The following is an 18746-nucleotide window of genomic DNA, read 5'->3' as shown; positions in this document are numbered from 1 at the left end:
CCGCCATTATTTCCGGCTTCGGAGGAGGAGGTCCGCGTCCCGTCGGCGCACGCCCTGGTCCAGCGTTGCCGTCGCACATGGTTGCAGGCACGGCGCACCATGCTGCGGGCACGGGACCAGTACAAGCGGGCGGCCGACCGTAAGCGGATACCGGGTCCGGAATACAAGGTGGGCGATCAGGTCTGGTTGTCCACCAGAGACCTCAGGTTGCAGGCCCAGACCCGTAAGTTGACTCCGAAATTCATTGGTCCATATACGATATCGCAAATTATTAATCCTGTTTCTGTGAGGCTCTCATTGCCCAGGACAATGAAGATCCACCCCACCTTCCACATCAGCCGCCTCAAACCCTACAGATCGTGCCCCATGGTTCCTCCTCATCAACCGCCTCCTCCCCCTCGGATCGTGGACGGAGGGCCTGTCTACACGGTTCGGGACCTCCGCGACTGCAGACGTCGGGGGCGGGGCTTCCAGTATCTGGTCGACTGGGAGGGCTACGGGCCGGACGAACGCTCTTGGGTGCTGGCCCGGGACATACTGGACAAGTCCCTCATTAGGGACTTTCACGCAGCACATCCTGAGGCCCCGTCCCCGGACGGGATGGGGCAACACAGCCACGGCTCTGCAGACGAGGAGGATTCCGGCGCTGGACCCTCCTCCTGATGTCCTCCCTCCACCCACCCTGCTTCATCACCCGGGCGAGGGGGGGAGATTCGAGCCCTCCTCCTGTTTCCTCCCTCCACCCGCCCTGGGCGGAGGGGGGAGGGGCTCGTTGGCGCCGTGGAAGACGCCATAGGAGGGGGGGTACTGTCATGATTCATGTTATCTGTCACATCCGGTTTTATTTTGTTAAACTTCCTGTTAATCTCCGGTTCTCAGTATTCACACCTGTACGTAATCAGCAATCACGCTTCAGTATTTAACCTCCAGCTCTCACAGACACTAGCCGCCAGATTGTTAGTTCATGTACTCTTTCCAGCATTCTATTGTAGCCATTCGTGTTTTGACCGTGACCGCCTCGACCTTTGATTCTTGCCTGAACCCTGTTGATCCCGCAACCTGTGAAAGACCTGTGCCTGATAATCTGACCGTGAGTTTTTGCCTGATCCTTGTCTGTACTGTCGCCAAGTCTGCTCGTGTACCGAACCCTGCCTGGACCTTGATTCTGAGATTGCCTGCTCCTTTGTATATTGCCTACTGGAACGTACTGTGTTTGACCTGGACTGCCTGACTCTGATTCACCGAATAAACCTGCACTTAATCACATCTGTGTTTCTGCGCCGTGCATGTGGGTCCGACACCTGCCCAAGCCTGACAAAAAGTAACAAAGCTAATGCTGTTGGATAAGATGAAATATGTTTGGAACAGACTGTTCACGCATCATCATCCTATTATTAACATGAGTTATATTATGAGTTTATTCACATTTCAGCTTGTGATGCCAAGGTTGCATTTCCCTTATAAATTGTCTGCTGCTTTCTTTAGCCGTTATTATATAACATCCAGTATTGAATTGGGCGTCAACTGCTTTCACACAGGATGAACCTCATTCAGACCAACATGATGCTTCCACACCCAGTCACACCGAGGCCTTAATGGATGGCTTTAATCATCGATGGAGGAAAAAAATAAGAGGAAGCTGCTTTAGAAACTCAGCCTGCGTAGGTACAGAGAGAGTGGAGGGAAACCATTGGTCAAATATCTGATGTGATCTTATGACACATTAGATGGAGTCACACAGGAGGCCAGAGGTGTCTCTGGATCTGTGTCTAGTGGACGATGGAGTCTGGTGAAAGCACCACATGGTACGATTGGGAGAAATGAGACGATATGCTGAACAAGCTGCAGGGAAACAGAAACACAAGATTCTCACAAAACACATAAATGATAAATCCAAACATGAGAGTCATAGAGTCAGGCACAGACTGACCTATCCTTTGATCCGTATTGAGCCGCTGAAATGGGGTTCCCCATTGAGGGACGAATTAAAAGTTTGCCTTATTCAAAAAACCACTAGATGGCGACAGCTCACTGAGTCCAAGTATTTGAATTCAGGCCTAATTCTAGTTTTTCATATATTATTCTTGAATAATAAAAATGGAAACATTGACCCATGTATCCTGTCACACATTACCATTTTATCCTATATACAGTGTTAAATCCTACAACTAAATATTCTAATGTTACCTTTCAAACAACTTTGTCTTAACGTTTTGGACTTGTTTTTTGCAGTTTCAGGCTCAGTGAGCATAAATGTGACCTTTTCTACACACACTTAAATGAGACCATGTACAAAATGTGTCATGTCTAGTGCTTGAGTTGTGACGTCAAGCCCATCACTGCCGGCGACACCGATGGAATGCACATTGTTCCCCGGCCCTTGGTTCTCTAATGCACAGAGAGCTCGTCTATAAAGTTCCCTGTAAAACCAGGCACACACATAAAAAGTCTGCCTGGTTTTTTACCTGCTCCGGGAACATCAACATGCTCATTCCACAACCTGAGATGTTATGTTGTCTGTGTTGACTTATAGTGGAAAGAAGCTGAACACACCGCAATATGATGATGACAGGTTGATTTATTTGTTACTTCATAAAACCTTTGGCTGAGAGTTGAGAGCTGTAAAAAAAAAATAAAGGACAAAGCAGTGCCAGTGGTTCCAGTGGTTCCAGTGCTGATATCTTCTGCATAATCTCTCACAGTGCGTAAGGCTGGGTTTCTAGGAGTGACGGCACAGCCAGGTGGCATCTGTTTGTGGGGGAGGATCCGGAATCATGCTGTTTGCTCTCCAGCCAAAGCACTCCCACCCAGCGCCAGCAAGGCGAGCATGCTGGGAACCAGCGGTTTACCCCAGCAGGGCGGACGCGGAGCATCCTGCATCCTGGATGCCTGCTGCTGATAAACCTGAGCCATGGAAACCCAGCGTGGGATTAGGCCCGTCCCACGGCCCACACCACCATCGCAGGTTATATGTGACATGTGTTGTGACACAAGTTGTGTTTAAGATCAAGTTGTGTTCAATTTGCACATGGACTTTTTGCTTTCATTTATAATCTAACTCTTTTGAAGCAGGTAAATTGGAGGGAGACAAGAATTATTCACACTTTACAATGTTGCTGTGATTTACTCGTGTACTACATTAATTACTTACGTTTTGCATGAGCAGCATCATTTATGAAAAGCTGTGCACACAACAATGTAGCTACAAAATATACACTTTCACTGTGTTGCTCCACTCGTGTTGACCACAGAATGAACGTGACAAGCTGATACTGTCGTAGTTTAAACTACTGAAGTAAAAACCTTAAACTCCTGCATAGGTGCCATTGTAGAAGAAGGCTTTGTCAGTCACACAGTGACCTATGACCTCCGGCGTCCATCTCTGGACCTTGGGTTTGCCGTCTGTGCCCGGCCGGACGATGACAGTGCTTCTGGAGGCCAGCGAAGGGTCTTCATCGAAGAAGTTGAAGGGCCGCAGGAAGAAGCCCACCGCATTGCCCGGCGTCGCCGTGTTGGGAATGTCCTCCGAGTGAGGCACGTGCAGGAAGCCGACCGTCACCCAGGCAACCAGGTCCTGCACACAGCAGAGCGTTAGCTTTGCGAGTCACTGGACGTCCAGTGCCTCTTCACCGTTCTCTTATAATGATGCGTTCTCGTACCTGATTGACTATGTCCTCATTGTTGCGGATGTAGTCCTCAAAGGACACCACAGGCTCCCAGGGGTCGTTCTGCGTGTATATGCTGCTGCTGGTGGTCTCGTTGTCTTTGTGACGGGTCACAGCCAGAGGATACCTGAACAAAGACATTAGCCGTCGCTTTATTTGTGATTCTGCATGGATTCATTGTGTTTAGTTGAAAGCAGCAAACTGGGATTCGATATTTGGCCTAGGAGCAAATATTGAATTCTTCGTTCACCTCGTCCAGCTGATGCCGTTTTCCTCCTTCCAGCCTCTGGGGAGGATGCTGTGGGCGTGTGAGTTGAACTGAATGCGGTATCCCTTGTTGTGCCCCCATTTATTCTTCTCATTAGGATTGTAAAAGTTCACATAACGTGGGAACCTTTTGCCAAAGCGGAAGGCTGCAGAACGCTCGGTCCGGTGCTCTGTCCTGTTGAGTCTGGACTGGACAACGTAGTCGTTTGGGCTCCATGGATTTGTGAAGTTGACGTACTTTAGATCTATCGTCTCGAAGCTGTTCTCCCGACCTGTTTGACCACAAAGGGAACATGTCTGATGCATCGAGCCATGAAACTCTCACTTACTCATTCACTTTACAGCGGGTTGAACAAACGGTAAAAGTAAAAGTCGCAGGCAGGTTGCACAAGATTAAATGATTCACATAAACATCATTTTCAAGACAGAGTTGATGGAGCAATTCTGCTTTATGACAGAGCAAAGTCCAGAAAGTTCAATATAGCAGTGAAGGAGGCTCAACTCTGTGACCTGCCTTCACCTTCACCTGTAAACAATGAGCCAGCAGTTGTTTTAAGTAAAGCCAAAGAAAAACTGTGACACTCACCGGAAATATCCAGGTCCACCTTGTAATGGACGAGGTGCGTGTGTAGGTTCCCCAGGACGTAGTCGTAGACCCTGTTGCCGTAGTGAAGCCCGTTCGCTGTGAAGAAGGTGGCGTGGATGTATCCAGTGGCGCTGACCTTGACCTCCACCACCCCGTTCTGGTAGAACAGGAAGTCCCAGATATAGTCGTAGTTGTAGACGGTTGAAGTGGTCCGCAGCACCAGCACGGTGTTTTCCAGTCCTCCAAAGAAGTTGTAGCCTCCCAGGAAGTTGGAGTTGAAGTGCCTCCTCAGCGGCATGGCGGTGGTCATCTCAAAGATGCACAGCGCGTTTTTGTGCTGCACTGGTCTGTCTGTATCGAAGAAGTGGTGGAGGTCTACGAAGGTGGCGATTTCGGGACAGTCGATTCCCGGCGCCAGCTCGTAGGTGGAGCTGCCCATCGCCCAGCCGGCGTCGATGTACTTCGTCTGCATGGCGGCCGGCGTGTCCCCGGCGTAGAACGCCACGGCCTCCTGGAGGCTGATCTCGTAGGCGATCCTCTCCCCGTTGAAGCGCAGGTCGAACACCTGGAGCCCGGCCGACGAGCGGACCCGGTAGGCGAAGGACCAGCCGCCATACTCGACGAAGTTCCGCTCAACGTGGTAGCGGTGGCCGTGAGGTTCCACGAGCTTGGGCCCGTGGATGTTAGTGGCGGTGCTGCTGTGGCCTCGGGGGACGTAGGTGGAGAACAGGTCGCTGTCGTCGTGATCGGGCAGTTTCACCTTTCCGACGCCTCCCGTTCGATATTTCTGGACGAGCTCCTCAACGCTGTCAAAGTACATGCTGTTGTACCAGACCTTCTCCACGGTCCACCGCTCTGGGTTAAGGTCCTTGTGGTTGAGGAGGACCTCAAAGCCAACGGGATGAAGGAAATAACCCTCCACAAATTTCTGCAGCATGATCCAGGTCCTCCTCTCGCCCGGAGCCAGCCCTCGGGGGGCTATGTCAGTGAACGTCAGGCAGCGGTCGGAGCAGTTGGTGTAGGAAAACCCTCCTGTGGTCTCGAACAGAAGATCATAAGCTGTGGTGGCGATCTTCTCCAAGATGTTGTTAACGTGGTCGTACTCGACAGCCGTTATTGGCCTGGACTCGAAGCGAATGGGCCTTTCACCCTTGAAGGTCTTGACTTCATGGGAATTTGGGAAAGGCAGTGGGCTGACTATGTATTCAGTGATGTTGGGACTGGTCTGGTTTCCAAACTGGACGACTACGCGGGCCTGACGTGGGGGTCTGGCCTGTCCACGGTCCAGAGCCCGGAGGGCTTCGTGCTTCTTTGGGACGTGGAGCTCCATCAGGAGGATGCTGTTTTTCTTCAGCGCCTTGCTACGAGCGTTGGTGAGCCCCAGTTCTGGGAGGTCATGCAGGTAGGCCCGGACGGCCTTCATCTCACGAACTGTGAGGTCAGCAAACATGGGAGCTCCATGAAGAGCCCAGTCTCTTGATCTGGATTTGGAAGAGGTGCCACCAGCTAAAACCAGCAGCTGCAGCCAACACGCGAGCCTCAAGGCTGCGGATGAAGACAGAGGAATACAGAGTATGAGATTTTAATCAAGGGGAGAAGCATAGTGATGAACCATTTACTTCTGAAAAGACACCAGATGTTACTAAAAAGAAGTCATTTCTATTCAGCTACTACTTAAACATATTTCACAACGGGCTAAACATTCCTGTTCCCTTTTACTCATATTGGCTCTTTGCTTAGCTAATGATTTATTTTTTAAGTCTATGTCTATGTTGGATGAACTAATCAGTCAAATTACAGATGCAGCAGGAACGTTTTAAAGGGAAAATCCTAATGCTGGTTGCTCAGGTTTTTCCCCACAGTGCTTTGACCCTGCATGGATCCCAGGGCTCTACCTTCTGAGGTTCAGATGTTCTACTGCTGCCACTTAGTAGAACCAGTGGAACCACCGATCAGCACACAGCCTCAGTGTTGGACTAACAAAATATCTATTACAGTGTATTCCTGCATTTTATCCGGATAACACATTCAAACTAATAATATTCTGCAACGCTGTCAATTAAATGTATCTCTTAGAAACATATGATTCTGTTCCAGTGTATAGGTGTATATGTAATTATTGGTAACTATGAAGAGATGATGTGCAGCAGATGCTTCCTGGACAACCACTGTGTAACAGAATAAAGTGACTGTACCTGTAGTCATCGTGCTTCCCCAGCGCTGCTCCGTCTGCTAAACGATTAAACAATCGTCCTGATAAACTTTGCAGTGCATCCTCCCACTTTCCTATGACGGAGGCTGATTGGCCTGCGCTGGGTTGTAAATATGATGAAACAACAGGCTTTTAAATAATTAATCCTGGTGCATCGGTACAGTTCAAATACCTAGAGAGAAAATTTGGATTTTCCCCCAATGTAGTAGTGAGCTGTCTTCCATGTTTGACTTATGCTTCTGGGACATTTAGCCAAAAAAAAACATCCCACTTGTTGTCACTTGTTGTGTTACCTGCACATTCATGGGTTTGGACTCGTGTTGTACACAACCTGCTGGTATCTGACTGATCAAAGGTCTGTGGAGGAAGAAGGCAGCCTTTGCTTGTTATAAAGCTCAAGCTCAGAGCATTAAAAATCAATAGGTGAATTTTAAACTTGGAAAATCAGATTTATATATTTTAATTTAACATAATAATACACACTTGTCAACAGCTCTTTTCTATTTAATGATAATAAGCAATCGCTTCCTAACCAACGCTTCATGTTAGCGGCTCCACAGCGCGTCTGCAAACTCCACACACAGTAGGTGAACTCCTTTTCAGATCTGGATCAAAGTACTGTTTAATTTGGACCCATATCAACATTTCAGTGGAACCTGGCTCAGATCAGTTACACATACGCGGCATTTCCAGCAGTTGAACAGCCGTTCAGGCTGATGCAAGACAAACTGGGAAAGACAAATTGAAAAGGCAACTTCTAAATAACTGAAGGCTGAAAATAAATAAACCAACCAGGACCAAGACATGAAAACGGACACATCAGGTCACTCACTCTGGTGTTTTTAAGTATATTAATTTAGTCCCTTGGCCTTGTACAGTATTGTAGGATGAACTATCCAGACTCTCTCTTTTTATTACACATGATAATAACATAGTGGATACTATGGTTTAATTAATGGTTAATTGGTCCAAATGGTCCTTTGACATGTTGTTTTGTCTCATCATTAGGACCAAAACCTTGTGGTAACAGCGGCTATAGCTGCTCCGTCCTGGGGCCTCAGCTCCGCTGCAGTGCCCTGTTGTCACAGCTGTGTTTGAGCCTCGTTGCCTGGTGGTCAGAAGGTCGGACGTGGAGCACCAGTGAGTGTGAAAGCCCTCAGCCCCTCTGTCTATTGACATGCTTCATTGAATAAATGTCTCTCTTTGGAGGATTAGGCGCTGACAAATACCTCTTTATTCTGCGACCCAGGCTCCACCACCCCCACGGTTAGTCCGGTAATGTCTGAATGGTGGGGCGAGGCCAGAGGAGGCGTTCGTCACAGGTCCACTCACCAGTAGCTGCCGTCCCAGCTGTGGCCCTCACGCCCAATGGCAGCATGCGCTGATGCTACTGTACATCCCATGATCCCCCCACACTTTTAAAACACTGCCTCTGGGGCTCACGTCCCCCTCAAAAGAACTGTATCGCTTTATGGGAGCTGCTGGACTTAGTAATTGAACGCAAAACCAGTAAGAGCAGAGAAAGAGATGCGTCATTGGATTTGATTTCAAAGCCAGAGACGACATAAGAAGAGCATAAGGTAAGTTCCCCTCTGTGACCTGTAGCAGCAACGACATTAATGCATGTTCTTTAGTGACGCACGTTTCATCTACTTGTGCACAAACATTCAGGACAGAGCTATGGAGACTCTACTGCTAACGCTTCTTGGAGTGCAGGCAGTGACGGCAATGGGGTGAGTGTGATCACTAGAAAAGCTGAATGAGAGCGATCAGTGCAGTACATCTAGCACAGTGCATCAAGCTCATGTGTGTTTGCTCCAGACACTGGTGTGAACGCGTGGTGCAGGAGCGAGTGGAGCGAGTCCTGGCCCCACGTCTGCAGAAGGACGTGAGCTGCTCGGAGGTGTATCAGTTCAACACCCTGGGCTGGAAGCTGGATGTGGACAGGATGCGAGCGAGTCACGGCGGCGATGACGGCATCGCACTGTACTACAGACAACAGGGCCTCAACGCCTCCTGCTCCGTGTACAAGTAGGTGTTTCAGGTGTTTCCAGTTGACTTTACCGTGTTCTCAGTCATTGTGGCTTTGCAATGACAGGAACCAGATCCGATTAGCTCTGGTGCTAATCATGTCTGCTATGAACATGGTGTTATATATCTCATATAATATGCCTCATTCATAGTCATTTTTGGCCTGTATCACTTGCAGACCTGCAGAGCTGGACAGTCAGGTGGTGAACAGAACGGTGAAGAGGTGCTGCGAGGGCTGGGCTGGAGCCCACTGCTCTGAGGGTGGGGATCAGGCAGAGGCTCTCTTCAGCATCTCTACGCATTCATATAAGACCAATATTGAACTCATGTGTTGCATACTGTGTTTCATGCATCCACAGCAGTCGGAGCGCGAGGGCAGTGTTACTCTACATGGAACTGTGAGGAGTTCCCTGGAATTCACAACACATCCCTCATGCAAATGGAGCACTGCTGCGGCACCTTGTGGGGCCTGAGCTGGAGAAACGCGTCTGACATGGCCTGCTTGTCTTGTTCCTACACTCTTCTTCCTGGTCAGAGAACATACAGTACATGCCCACAGACCAGCTCCTTTGTTACAGCTGTGTCTTCATGGAGGCATTGATGTTTCCTTCCCCAGAGTCCCAGTCCTCCCCACTGGTGCGCAGCTCTCTGCTGGCCAGCGCCAGAGTGGCTCAGGGCTCCGCCACCTGCATGTCCTGGGGTGGAGCCCACTACCGCACCTTTGACAGGAAGCACTTCCACTTGCAGGGAAGCTGCACCTATGTACTGGCCTCATCTTCTGACGGGACGTGGGCGGTCTACATCAGTACAGTCTGTGATGGGATGGGAAACTGCAGCAGAGTAAGACTGTACAGTACATACGTACATGAAAAAAAATCACAGCAGTGTCAGCAGCTGTTAGAGACTGAGTCAACTCTCATCTGTGTGTTTAGGCGCTAAGGATGATGCTGGGCCTGGACTTGGTTTCAGTTCATCACAGGAACCTAACATTAAACAGTATTGCTGTTCAAAACAGAGAACCACTCTTCCAAAATGGTAAAATAATGGATGGATGGATGGATGGATGGATGGATGGATGGATGGATGGATGGATGGATGCCATCATTATGCTCTGATTTAAATGCTTGTTCTTTTTCTTTTTCTTGTTGTTGTTGCTGTTCTTCTTTTTCTTCTTCTTCTTGTTTCTGATTCTTCTTCTTGTTGTTTTTTTCTTGTTCTTGTTCTTGTTCTTGTTCTTCTTCTTCTTCTGCAGGAGTCAGTGTCCACTGGTTGGGGGATTTCGTGTTTGTGGACAGCGGTTTGGGTGTGAGAGTAAAGTTTGATCTGGTTAACACAGTGTATCTGACCGTGACAGCTGAACACTTGGGCGCCACCAGGGGCCTCTGTGGAATCTACAACAACAGGGCAGATGGTGAGAGTGGTGCTTATTCATCCTATCCATATTTCCCATACTGAATGAAACTGCATAATAATTACTGCCAGCCTGTCTCTGTTTTCTGTCCTTCCTGCACTGCTGCAACATGTCCCCACAGTGGGAACATTTCCATGAAAGGTTTCTCTTATCTTATCTCTAGATCAGGTTCAGGACTGAGAGTTGTTTACTGTGTAACTGTTTCACGCACGTTCATTCATCCACAGATGATTTCACCACAGTGGGTGGAGCTGTGTCCCCGTACGCTGCCAGCTTTGGCAACTCGTGGAAAGTACCCGACCCACAGAATGAAGTAATTCCCTCAATACAGCTTTTGTTTCCTCATTTTGGGAAGTCTGATGGTTTGACACACGACAAACCCATTTGACGCTGCCGTCCTGGATGTCCTCCCCAGGGCTGCAGCGACGCGGCTGAGTTCGGTCACAGCTGTGATGTTTCAGGAGACCCGGCTCTACGTAGGGACGCAGAGTCAGCATGTCACCGCCTGCTGGAGAAGCCCTTCACACAGTGCCATGCCCGGGTCCGACACATGACATCATCTGTGCTTTCTGCCACATCCCACACTGAAACATGGATTTGATTGCTGGGTTACTAAATAGTCCAGTGAGACAAATCGCAGGGAATTACAGAAGCAGCTGAACCTGAGTAAACGTCTTGAGATGCTTCCCAGTCGGTGAGGGTGAAGCTTCGTGTGTTGTGTCTTCCAGTTGGACCCGGCGGCGTACGTTGACTCCTGCCTCTACCTGCACTGCAGCCTGTCACCCAGAGACAGGGCCGCCGCAGTGTGTGACACGCTGGCCGGCTTCGCCCGGGAGTGCGCCCAGCAGCACGTGGTCCTGACCTGGAGGACGGACGCCTTTTGCAGTAAATGTCCAGCGTCAGCCCGTGGAGCCCGTGTGTAAGAAGCTCCCTCCGTCCTCACGCCGGCTCCTCCCGTTCCAGGTCGCACCTGCCCCAGAGGTCAGGTGTTCTCAGACTGCGTGTCCTCCTGCCCCCCCACCTGTGCGGCCCCCCAGCTGCCGGGCTCGGCCGCGTCCGCCAGCCAGTGCAGGGAGGAGTGTGTGGGCGGGTGCGAGTGTCCTCCGGGCCTCTACCTCCACCAGGGACTCTGCCTGAAAAGAGACGAGTGTCCGTGTTTCCATCGCCGGCAAACCTACCAGTCAGGGGCCAGGATCCAGCAGAGATGCAACACTTGGTGAGCGTCGGGCTGTGATTCTGTTCTGTCCCCGTTCCTTCCCGCTGTGACACCGACTGCCCTGCTTCCAGTGAGTGCAGAGCAGGCCGGTGGCAGTGTACCACGGAGAGGTGTGCAGCGCAGTGCAGCCTCATGGGGGCGCTACAGGTGACAACCTTTGACAAGAAGAGGTACTCGCTGCCAGGAGGAGACTGCTCCTTCACGGCGGTGGAGGTGAGACTCATCCGACCGGGACGGGGACCAGCTCGGAGGGGTCCGTGTGCAGCTGTGACGGTGCTGTGTGTGTCCAGGACTTCGTGGACGGGAAGCTGGCGGTGGTCACGCGCTGTGGGGAGTGTACGGCCGGAGGAGGCCTGGGCTGCCTGAGGGAGGTCACAGTCACGGCGCTGCGCACCTCAGTCACCGTCTCGGACGCCGGTGAGTGGGTTCGGCCGGAGCCGCAGAACCTCTGCCCCGTCTGCTGGGTTCAGGATGACACCTTACTGCCGTGGCTCCTCACAGGTACCGTCACGCTGAGCGGCCGGGCGCAGGCTTTGCCTGTGGTGACGGGGGACCTTGTCGTACGCAGGGCGTCCTCCTCCTTCCTCCTCATTCAGACCTTTGGAGCCCAGCTGCTCTGGTACCTCGAAGGGCCCATGGCGTTCATCACGTTACAACCCGGCTTCGCAAACAAGGTGACCTCCACGCTTCAAGTACCGTAAAGCTGATACCACCCACTTACTGCTCGATGCATATAAAGTGCGTAAAGGTTGATTGAAACGTGCTCCTGCTGAGAAATAAATCTGAACTGAAGGTGCGCGGCCTGTGCGGGACACTGACCTGGAATCAGCACGATGACTTCACCACGCCACAGGGGGATGTGGAGAACAGCGTGTCGTCCTTCGCGGGGAAGCTGCTCGCCGGCCGCTGCAGTTTGCCCCGCGGGGCTCCGGCCGAGCCCTGCGCCACCTTCACCCAGAGGAGGCGCTACGCCGAGTCGGCGTGCTCCATCATACACGGGCCGGTCTTCCAGGTGGGGTTCACGCGCTCTCCGCCTCTGTTCATGTGCTCCGCGTCGCGTTTCACACCCGGGGGGCGTCTCCGCCCGTGCAGGTTTGTCACGACGTGGTGGAGAGGGAGCCCTACTTCCACCTCTGTCTGTCAGAGGTGTGCGGCTGCTCTGCGCCGGAGGCCTGTCACTGCACCATCCTCACTGCCTACGCCCGCCACTGTGCCCAGGAGGGCGTCGCAGTGCACTGGCGCAACCACACCTTCTGCCGTAAGTGGCTCGGGAGACACCGGGGGGCACTGATCCGTTTGGCTCTGTTTCCTGAACCGTTTCTCCCTCCTGCAGCCGTCCAGTGCTCGGGGGGGCAGGTGTACCAGGAATGCGGCCGCGCGTGCGGAGCATCCTGTTCGGACCTGAGCCAGGGCTGGAGCTGCGACGACAGTGAAATGGGCCCCAGGACGTGTGTTCCGGGGTGCCAGTGCCCACCGGGGCTGGTGCAGGACCACCAGAACCAGTGTGTCCCCCGGTCCATGTGCCCCTGTGTGCAGGGAGACACCGTGTACCAGCCCAGTGCTGTCACTCAGAACAACTGCAACACCTGGTATGTCAGATGCACTTGCAGCTAGTGTTTGGGTCAAATCATTTACCGTCTCCATTCTCCATATGTCGAGGGCTGGGTGTGATTAGGTTTAGTTGCAAATGCCCTTTAACCACAACTGAACATTTTCTTTCACGCTTTCATGGAACGTACTGTAATTAACAGGTTAACCATTAACATCTGTGCACAGATGCAGAACGAGGGCCGGCAAATATGTCGAACCCGTCAAAGGGAACGTTATTGCGCAGGTTGAGTGACGTTTTTACAGCACATCATAAAAACGCGACCTTCATTTTGCGCTTATCAGCAAAGTGCTAGTGGCGATAAAGAATCAGAGGAAGTCAGCACGTTTCCAGCACAATGCAACAAGCTAAGGTTTGAATGCAGCTCATCATAACATGTGGGACTCGGACACCACAGCTGTCGCTGTTTCACCCTGTCTTTTAACGTCTTTGCTGGACGTGAGACCCTGGTGGTGCAAGGGTCCTAATGAAATCACCCTATGTTCCTGCTTGCTGCCACAGGATAGGTTGGTTTCATTGCATCTCTTCACCACACAGCATCAGATATCGTTGCTATATGAACGTTAATGATTGAGCGGAGGCAACAAAGCCCGGCAGATATACGTCTGCTTTTATTGCATGTGTACGTGCGTGTGCTCTGCAGCAGGAGAGGCCACAGTGTGGCTCCGTCCCCATCCTGGTGTGAGTCAAAGACTAAGCCCACATGATTACTGTTACAACAAGAGCATTAACAAAACGAGTTAGAAGCACACGTTCATCACTCACCACTCTGTGTGCTTCACAGCGTGTGTGAGCAGGGGCTGTGGAACTGCACTCAGGCTCGCTGTGAGGACGTCAACCCGTGTCCCGGCTCTCTGGTCTACTCCCCGCGCTCCTGTCTCCTCACCTGCTCCAGCCTGGACCTCCCCGGCCGACAGCAGGAACCGGGCGTGGCGCCGTCAGGCTGCAAGGAGCCCCTGTCGGGCTGCGTCTGTCCCCAGGGAACCGTGCTGCTGGTGCGTGACCTCAGGTTCCAGTGTCCGAATGAGTTCGGATGTGAGAAGCGGGGATCATTGGGATGAATGACGTTTGAGTGAAGTTACTGTGATATTAAATAGTGTGCTTGAGAACAACACCGCTGCTAGTACTTCTATCTTAAACGCACCCTTGACGGACGATAAACTCACTCAGTCCCTTCTGGTTCCGCTCAGGACGACCACTGTGTCGAGCCGGATCAGTGTCCGTGCCACCACAACGGCCGACTTTACTACAGCAATGACACCATCACCAAAGACTGCAACACCTGGTACTGCGTGCAGTCACGTCACCTGCATTAACTGTGAATATTCCTGCTCCAACGCATGTCCCTGCTGTGTGCAGCGTGTGCAGGGGGCGCCGCTGGCACTGCAGCCGGGCCGCCTGCGCCGGCGTGTGCGTGGCCACCGGCGATCCGCATTACGTCACCTTCGACGGCCGCTGCTACTCCTTCCTGGGCGACTGCCAGTACGTGCTGGCAAGGGAGGCCGGCGGCCTGTTCAGCGTCACGGCGGAGAACGTGCCCTGCGGCAGCACCGGGGTCACCTGCACCAAGTCGGTCACGCTCAGCCTGGGGAACACTGTCATTCACCTGCTCAGAGGTACACGGGGGGCAGACTGTTGAGGCCGGGCCATGGAGGACAGGGTCCACAGGGGTGTGCTTTGTGCCGTGCAGGAAAAGCGGCGACGGTCAATGGGATGCCGGTCACTCTTCCAAAGTCCTACAGTGGCAGCGGCCTGACTTTGGAACGGGTCGGCGTGTTTGTGTCCGTCTACTCCCGCGCGGGCGTGACCTTGCTCTGGGATGGAGGTCGGACCCCGTCAGCTCCTTCTCTCATCACTAACATGACGCACGGGAGCTCACGCTTTAGCGTTGTGCTACGCTTTTCTCTGCAGGGATGCGTGTCTACGTGCGCCTGGCGGCCCACCTGCGGGGCCGCGTCGAAGGCCTGTGCGGCAACTTTGACGGCGACGCGGAGAACGACTTCACCACGCGCCAAGGCATCATCGAGTCGACGCCCGAGCTCTTTGGAAACTCCTGGAAGGTCAGTCCTTCCTGCCCTGACGTGGCAGACCAGGACCTGAGAGACCCCTGTGCAGTAAGTCGCCCACATTCAACCAAATGCCGGATCTATTTCTTTACTTCGAGTAAATAAAGAGTTACCGTCGCTCTGGAACTCTGTTCTGTTCAGCTGAGCCCCCACAGAGTGACATGGGCTAAGAAACGCTGTGCGGTCCTGTCCCAGGCCCTCTTCTCCCAGTGCCATGCTGAGGTGCCTTTCCAACAGTACTATGACTGGTGTGTCTTTGATGCTTGTGGGTGAGCAAATGCACTGATTTACAGAGAAATGTGCAGCGTAAGACACTTTCTACCACACACTATACTGTCACTGACCCTGTTACCTGAGCATCAGGCATATGGCTGTAGCTGCGGGTTCTCGTGTTTTGGGGTGGTCTTCCACTGCTATTTGTGTGGCTTCCAGATGCGACTCGGGTGGGGACTGTGAGTGTCTCTGCACAGCTATTTCCGCCTATGCCGAGGAGTGCAACCGCAGAGGGGTCTATATCCGCTGGAGGTCCCAGGAGCTCTGCCGTAGGTCGAGCACGCGGTCCCGCCGCCTCGTACCGCGGCCTCACCCCCAGCCTCACTGTCCCTGCGTTTCCCACAGCTCTGCAGTGTGAGAACGGACTGGTGTATGACCCCTGTGGCCCGGCCTGTTCTCCATCGTGTCCCAGCGTTCAGCAGAGCCCACACTCCCAGTGCGGCACCCTGTCCTGTGTAGAGGGCTGCTTCTGCCCTGCTGGCACCGTCCAACACGGTAAGAAAGCCATGTAGACCTCATAACACTATGGTCTGGATAAAATGTTCTTTTATCCATTACATGTGTAATTGCGTAGTGGCCACTGACTTGCTTGCTGTGTGTTGCAGGAGACAGCTGTGTGGTTCCCGCCCAGTGTCCGTGCGAGTGGGACGGCTCCATGTTCCCACCGGGAACCGCCATCTCGCAGAACTGCCAGAACTGGTCGGTGCGCGTGCGCCTCGAGTAGCGTATTGATCTTACGGCGATCTGTGACGTGACGTCTCCTTTGTGTGAAGTTCGTGCGAGGAGGGCGCGTGGCGGTGTGAGGGCGCGGCCTGCCCCCCTCCCCCTCCCCCCTGCCTGGACTCGGAGTTCACCTGTGCCCGGGGGCGCTGCATCCCCGCTCAGTGGGCGTGTGACAACGAGGACGACTGTGGCGACGGTTCGGACGAGCAGTGCCCCTCCTCCTGCTCCCCGAACCAGTTCCGCTGTACCAGTACACCCAGGTAGACCCAGACTCGGTTGACGTTGATTACAGACAATTCCTACAAGCCATACGTCATTTTTAGCCATGCTAACAGAATAGCTGTATAAATGCCGTTTAGTCAGTTTATTAACACCCTGTAAATGTGTATACTAAATGTAACTGTGTGTGTTACCGTACAGTATGTGACATACACATAACATATGTTATGCTAGCCCATTTACGTTAACAATTAGCTAATTAAGTTTACGTAAACTCTATGCTAGTTAGCCTAGCATACTAGCTAACTCAAAAATGGAATAACAACAATCAGGCTAGGTTTAGCTTATCTGAGTAATTGCAAAGTATGACCATATGTGACATATTTGACCTGACCTAAACGACCACACGGATGGGACACGAAGCTGAACGGTGTGAGTAAATGCTTTCGTGAATACAACTTGCAGTGTAATCAGTAAATAGGAGAAAGAAGCGATCTCCTCTCCACAGGCTGAATGGTAACAGATTGTTTTGCCCACAGACCAGCCTCTCTCTGTGGGCGCAGGAGTTAAGTTTGTTTGGCACATAAATCAGTTTTACCTACTGGTCTGCACCACAGACAGCCTGATTCAGGATTGTCTTGGTTACAACAATCTTGATGCTTAAGTACTACATCTTTATATTTGGTAATGGTTATATTCTGGGAAATTTATACGTTATTGACACTCGATCTTAAAAAAAGCAGTGTCTATATTTCTTCTTCTATTCAGTTTGCTCTTGGTTAGTAACAAGAATGGCATCCTAAGAGTGTTAATAGCATGTACAGTATTCAGACCTCATTATTTTCACTGCTAGAACCTATTAAAAAATGTGAGCTTTCCTTCCACTCTGTAGTGGACCATGTTTAAACCTGGCTCTGCGATGTGACGGTCACCCAGACTGTGTTGATCAATCTGATGAGGACTTCTGTGGGCCTCCTACCTCAGTGCCTTTGTGCCCTGCGGGGGAGTTTCAGTGTGCAAACGGGAAGTGTTTGCAGTACAGTCGTGTATGTGATGGACGGCTGGACTGTGGCTTTGCTGATGGGTCTGACGAGCAAGGTACTGTCAGCTTTTTAGCCAACTCCACTTACAAACCAGATGGATTTTTTTCTTAATTAAATATGAATGTAGATATTGTGAAAGGTACTGATTGGTGTTTTATGTTTGTCACAGACTGTGGTGTGGTGTGTGATCAAGGGGAGTTCCTGTGTGCTGGAGGACGTTGCATTCTCTACCTCCACCGCTGTGATGGACATGATGACTGTGGGGACTTCAGTGATGAGAGGGGGTGTGTGTTCTCTTAATTCTGCACAAAATTTTTCACATTTCCTATTTTGAACTGTTTTTGCATCTTGCTATTTTTCTGGCCACTAAATTCCCCACTGTAGGATAAATAAAGCCTATCTCATCTTATCTCATCTGTACCTCTGAATGATAGATTAAACACTACGATGCAGTAATAATCCAATATTTGGGTTGTTTTAGCTGTGTGTGTGCTCCAGGGGAGTTTCAGTGCCCTGGGGACCAGTGTGTTCCTGCAGACAGAGTGTGTGATGGACACAGAGACTGCCCCTCTGGAACTGATGAAGCTGTCTGTCCAAGTAAAGGTAAAGCAAACAGCCTTCCAGTCAAACTGTAAACGCATTTTAAACCTCAATGTGAAGATAATTTTTTTTTGTGGCAGTCACTTGTGGCCCTGAGCAGTTTCCCTGTAGTGATGGAACGTGTGTTGCTGCACATAAGCAGTGTGATGGAACATTGGACTGTGCAAATGGAGAGGATGAGAACAGAACCCATTGCTACACTGTTATCCCAACACTGTTTCCTTTGCCTATCACACCCACTGAGCATACTCAAGGTACCAGGCATGTTTAAAAAGTTAGGTAAAAGACATTTTCAGTATTCATAAGTTGCTGACAGTTCTGTCTTTCCAGATTGTCATACCTATGAGTTCAGCTGTGCCTCCGGTGAGCAGTGTGTCCCTCAGGCATGGCGTTGTGATGGGGAGACAGACTGTATGGATGCTAGTGATGAACAGCAGTGTACTGCCCTATGTGGCCCTGGCCAGGTGCCCTGTGTCAGTGGGGACCAATGTGTTGACTACCACAACCTCTGTGATGGTACCCTTCATTGCAGGGATGCATCAGATGAAAGTATAGACAACTGTGGTGGGTTAAATATAGTCATCAAATGTATCGATAAAAGAACAAAGATGTGCTACTACAAGCTGACAGAACATCTTTTAATTGCACTGTCCCCTAGGCTCCACCCGGATTCCTCCGTGTCCTGGCAGCTTCTCATGTGATAATCGTACCTGTGTGAACATGACACAAGTTTGCAATGGTGTCCCAGATTGTCCACGGGGCGACGATGAGTTGGTGTGTGGTGAGTTTTTAGAAGATACGTTGAGCTGTAAGGATGGTAAATGG

General features: G+C 51.3%; 2 protein-coding genes across 2 annotated transcripts in view; one reads left to right on the top strand and one right to left on the bottom strand.

Annotated features, from left to right (window-relative positions):
• Positions 1 to 2558: 2558 nt before the first annotated feature.
• On the bottom strand, positions 2559 to 6870 carry aoc1 (amine oxidase copper containing 1). The gene is made up of 5 exons (XM_029148955.3): positions 6714 to 6870; positions 4519 to 6063; positions 3916 to 4204; positions 3660 to 3792; positions 2559 to 3574 (listed from the first exon to the last, which is right to left on the bottom strand). The coding sequence occupies exons 1-5, from the start codon at positions 6721 to 6723 to the stop codon at positions 3305 to 3307; spliced, it is 2247 nt and encodes a 748-aa protein (XP_029004788.1). The 5' UTR covers positions 6724 to 6870; the 3' UTR covers positions 2559 to 3304.
• A 1311-nt stretch (positions 6871 to 8181) lies between these two features.
• The window catches only part of sspo (SCO-spondin), a 45209-nt gene continuing 34644 nt past the window's right edge, over positions 8182 to 18746 (top strand). The window contains exons 1-34 of the mRNA XM_029149585.3: positions 8182 to 8310; positions 8402 to 8463; positions 8552 to 8761; positions 8940 to 9022; positions 9121 to 9291; positions 9378 to 9601; positions 9694 to 9796; positions 10014 to 10172; positions 10400 to 10485; positions 10588 to 10713; positions 10901 to 11057; positions 11136 to 11388; positions 11460 to 11601; positions 11679 to 11805; positions 11890 to 12062; positions 12182 to 12400; positions 12481 to 12646; positions 12722 to 12977; positions 13782 to 13992; positions 14188 to 14282; positions 14357 to 14613; positions 14688 to 14822; positions 14909 to 15111; positions 15205 to 15332; positions 15496 to 15605; positions 15682 to 15831; positions 15942 to 16035; positions 16110 to 16319; positions 17171 to 17376; positions 17491 to 17605; positions 17803 to 17924; positions 18002 to 18175; positions 18252 to 18485; positions 18580 to 18702. Coding sequence (XP_029005418.1) covers positions 8411 to 8463; positions 8552 to 8761; positions 8940 to 9022; positions 9121 to 9291; positions 9378 to 9601; positions 9694 to 9796; positions 10014 to 10172; positions 10400 to 10485; positions 10588 to 10713; positions 10901 to 11057; positions 11136 to 11388; positions 11460 to 11601; positions 11679 to 11805; positions 11890 to 12062; positions 12182 to 12400; positions 12481 to 12646; positions 12722 to 12977; positions 13782 to 13992; positions 14188 to 14282; positions 14357 to 14613; positions 14688 to 14822; positions 14909 to 15111; positions 15205 to 15332; positions 15496 to 15605; positions 15682 to 15831; positions 15942 to 16035; positions 16110 to 16319; positions 17171 to 17376; positions 17491 to 17605; positions 17803 to 17924; positions 18002 to 18175; positions 18252 to 18485; positions 18580 to 18702 — 5275 coding nt within the window. The 5' untranslated portion in view covers positions 8182 to 8310; positions 8402 to 8410. The remainder of the gene's footprint in view (positions 8311 to 8401; positions 8464 to 8551; positions 8762 to 8939; positions 9023 to 9120; positions 9292 to 9377; positions 9602 to 9693; positions 9797 to 10013; positions 10173 to 10399; positions 10486 to 10587; positions 10714 to 10900; positions 11058 to 11135; positions 11389 to 11459; positions 11602 to 11678; positions 11806 to 11889; positions 12063 to 12181; positions 12401 to 12480; positions 12647 to 12721; positions 12978 to 13781; positions 13993 to 14187; positions 14283 to 14356; positions 14614 to 14687; positions 14823 to 14908; positions 15112 to 15204; positions 15333 to 15495; positions 15606 to 15681; positions 15832 to 15941; positions 16036 to 16109; positions 16320 to 17170; positions 17377 to 17490; positions 17606 to 17802; positions 17925 to 18001; positions 18176 to 18251; positions 18486 to 18579; positions 18703 to 18746) is intronic.

Source organism: Betta splendens, chromosome 4, assembly GCF_900634795.4.
Source record: "Betta splendens chromosome 4, fBetSpl5.4, whole genome shotgun sequence".
Classification (NCBI taxonomy): Eukaryota; Metazoa; Chordata; class Actinopteri; order Anabantiformes; family Osphronemidae; genus Betta; species Betta splendens.
The sequence above is the reverse complement of the archived record's forward strand: the minus strand, read 5'-3'. Positions and strand labels throughout refer to the sequence as shown.

Excerpts from the sequence above, each read along its gene's own strand:
- aoc1 (XM_029148955.3), bottom strand. Across the intron at positions 3,793-3,915 it reads AACGGCATCAGCTGGACGAG|GTATCCTCTGGCTGTGACCC; the intron begins GTGAACGAAGAA and ends GTCTTTGTTCAG. Across the intron at positions 3,575-3,659 it reads ATGAGGACATAGTCAATCAG|GACCTGGTTGCCTGGGTGAC; the intron begins GTACGAGAACGC and ends TGCTGTGTGCAG.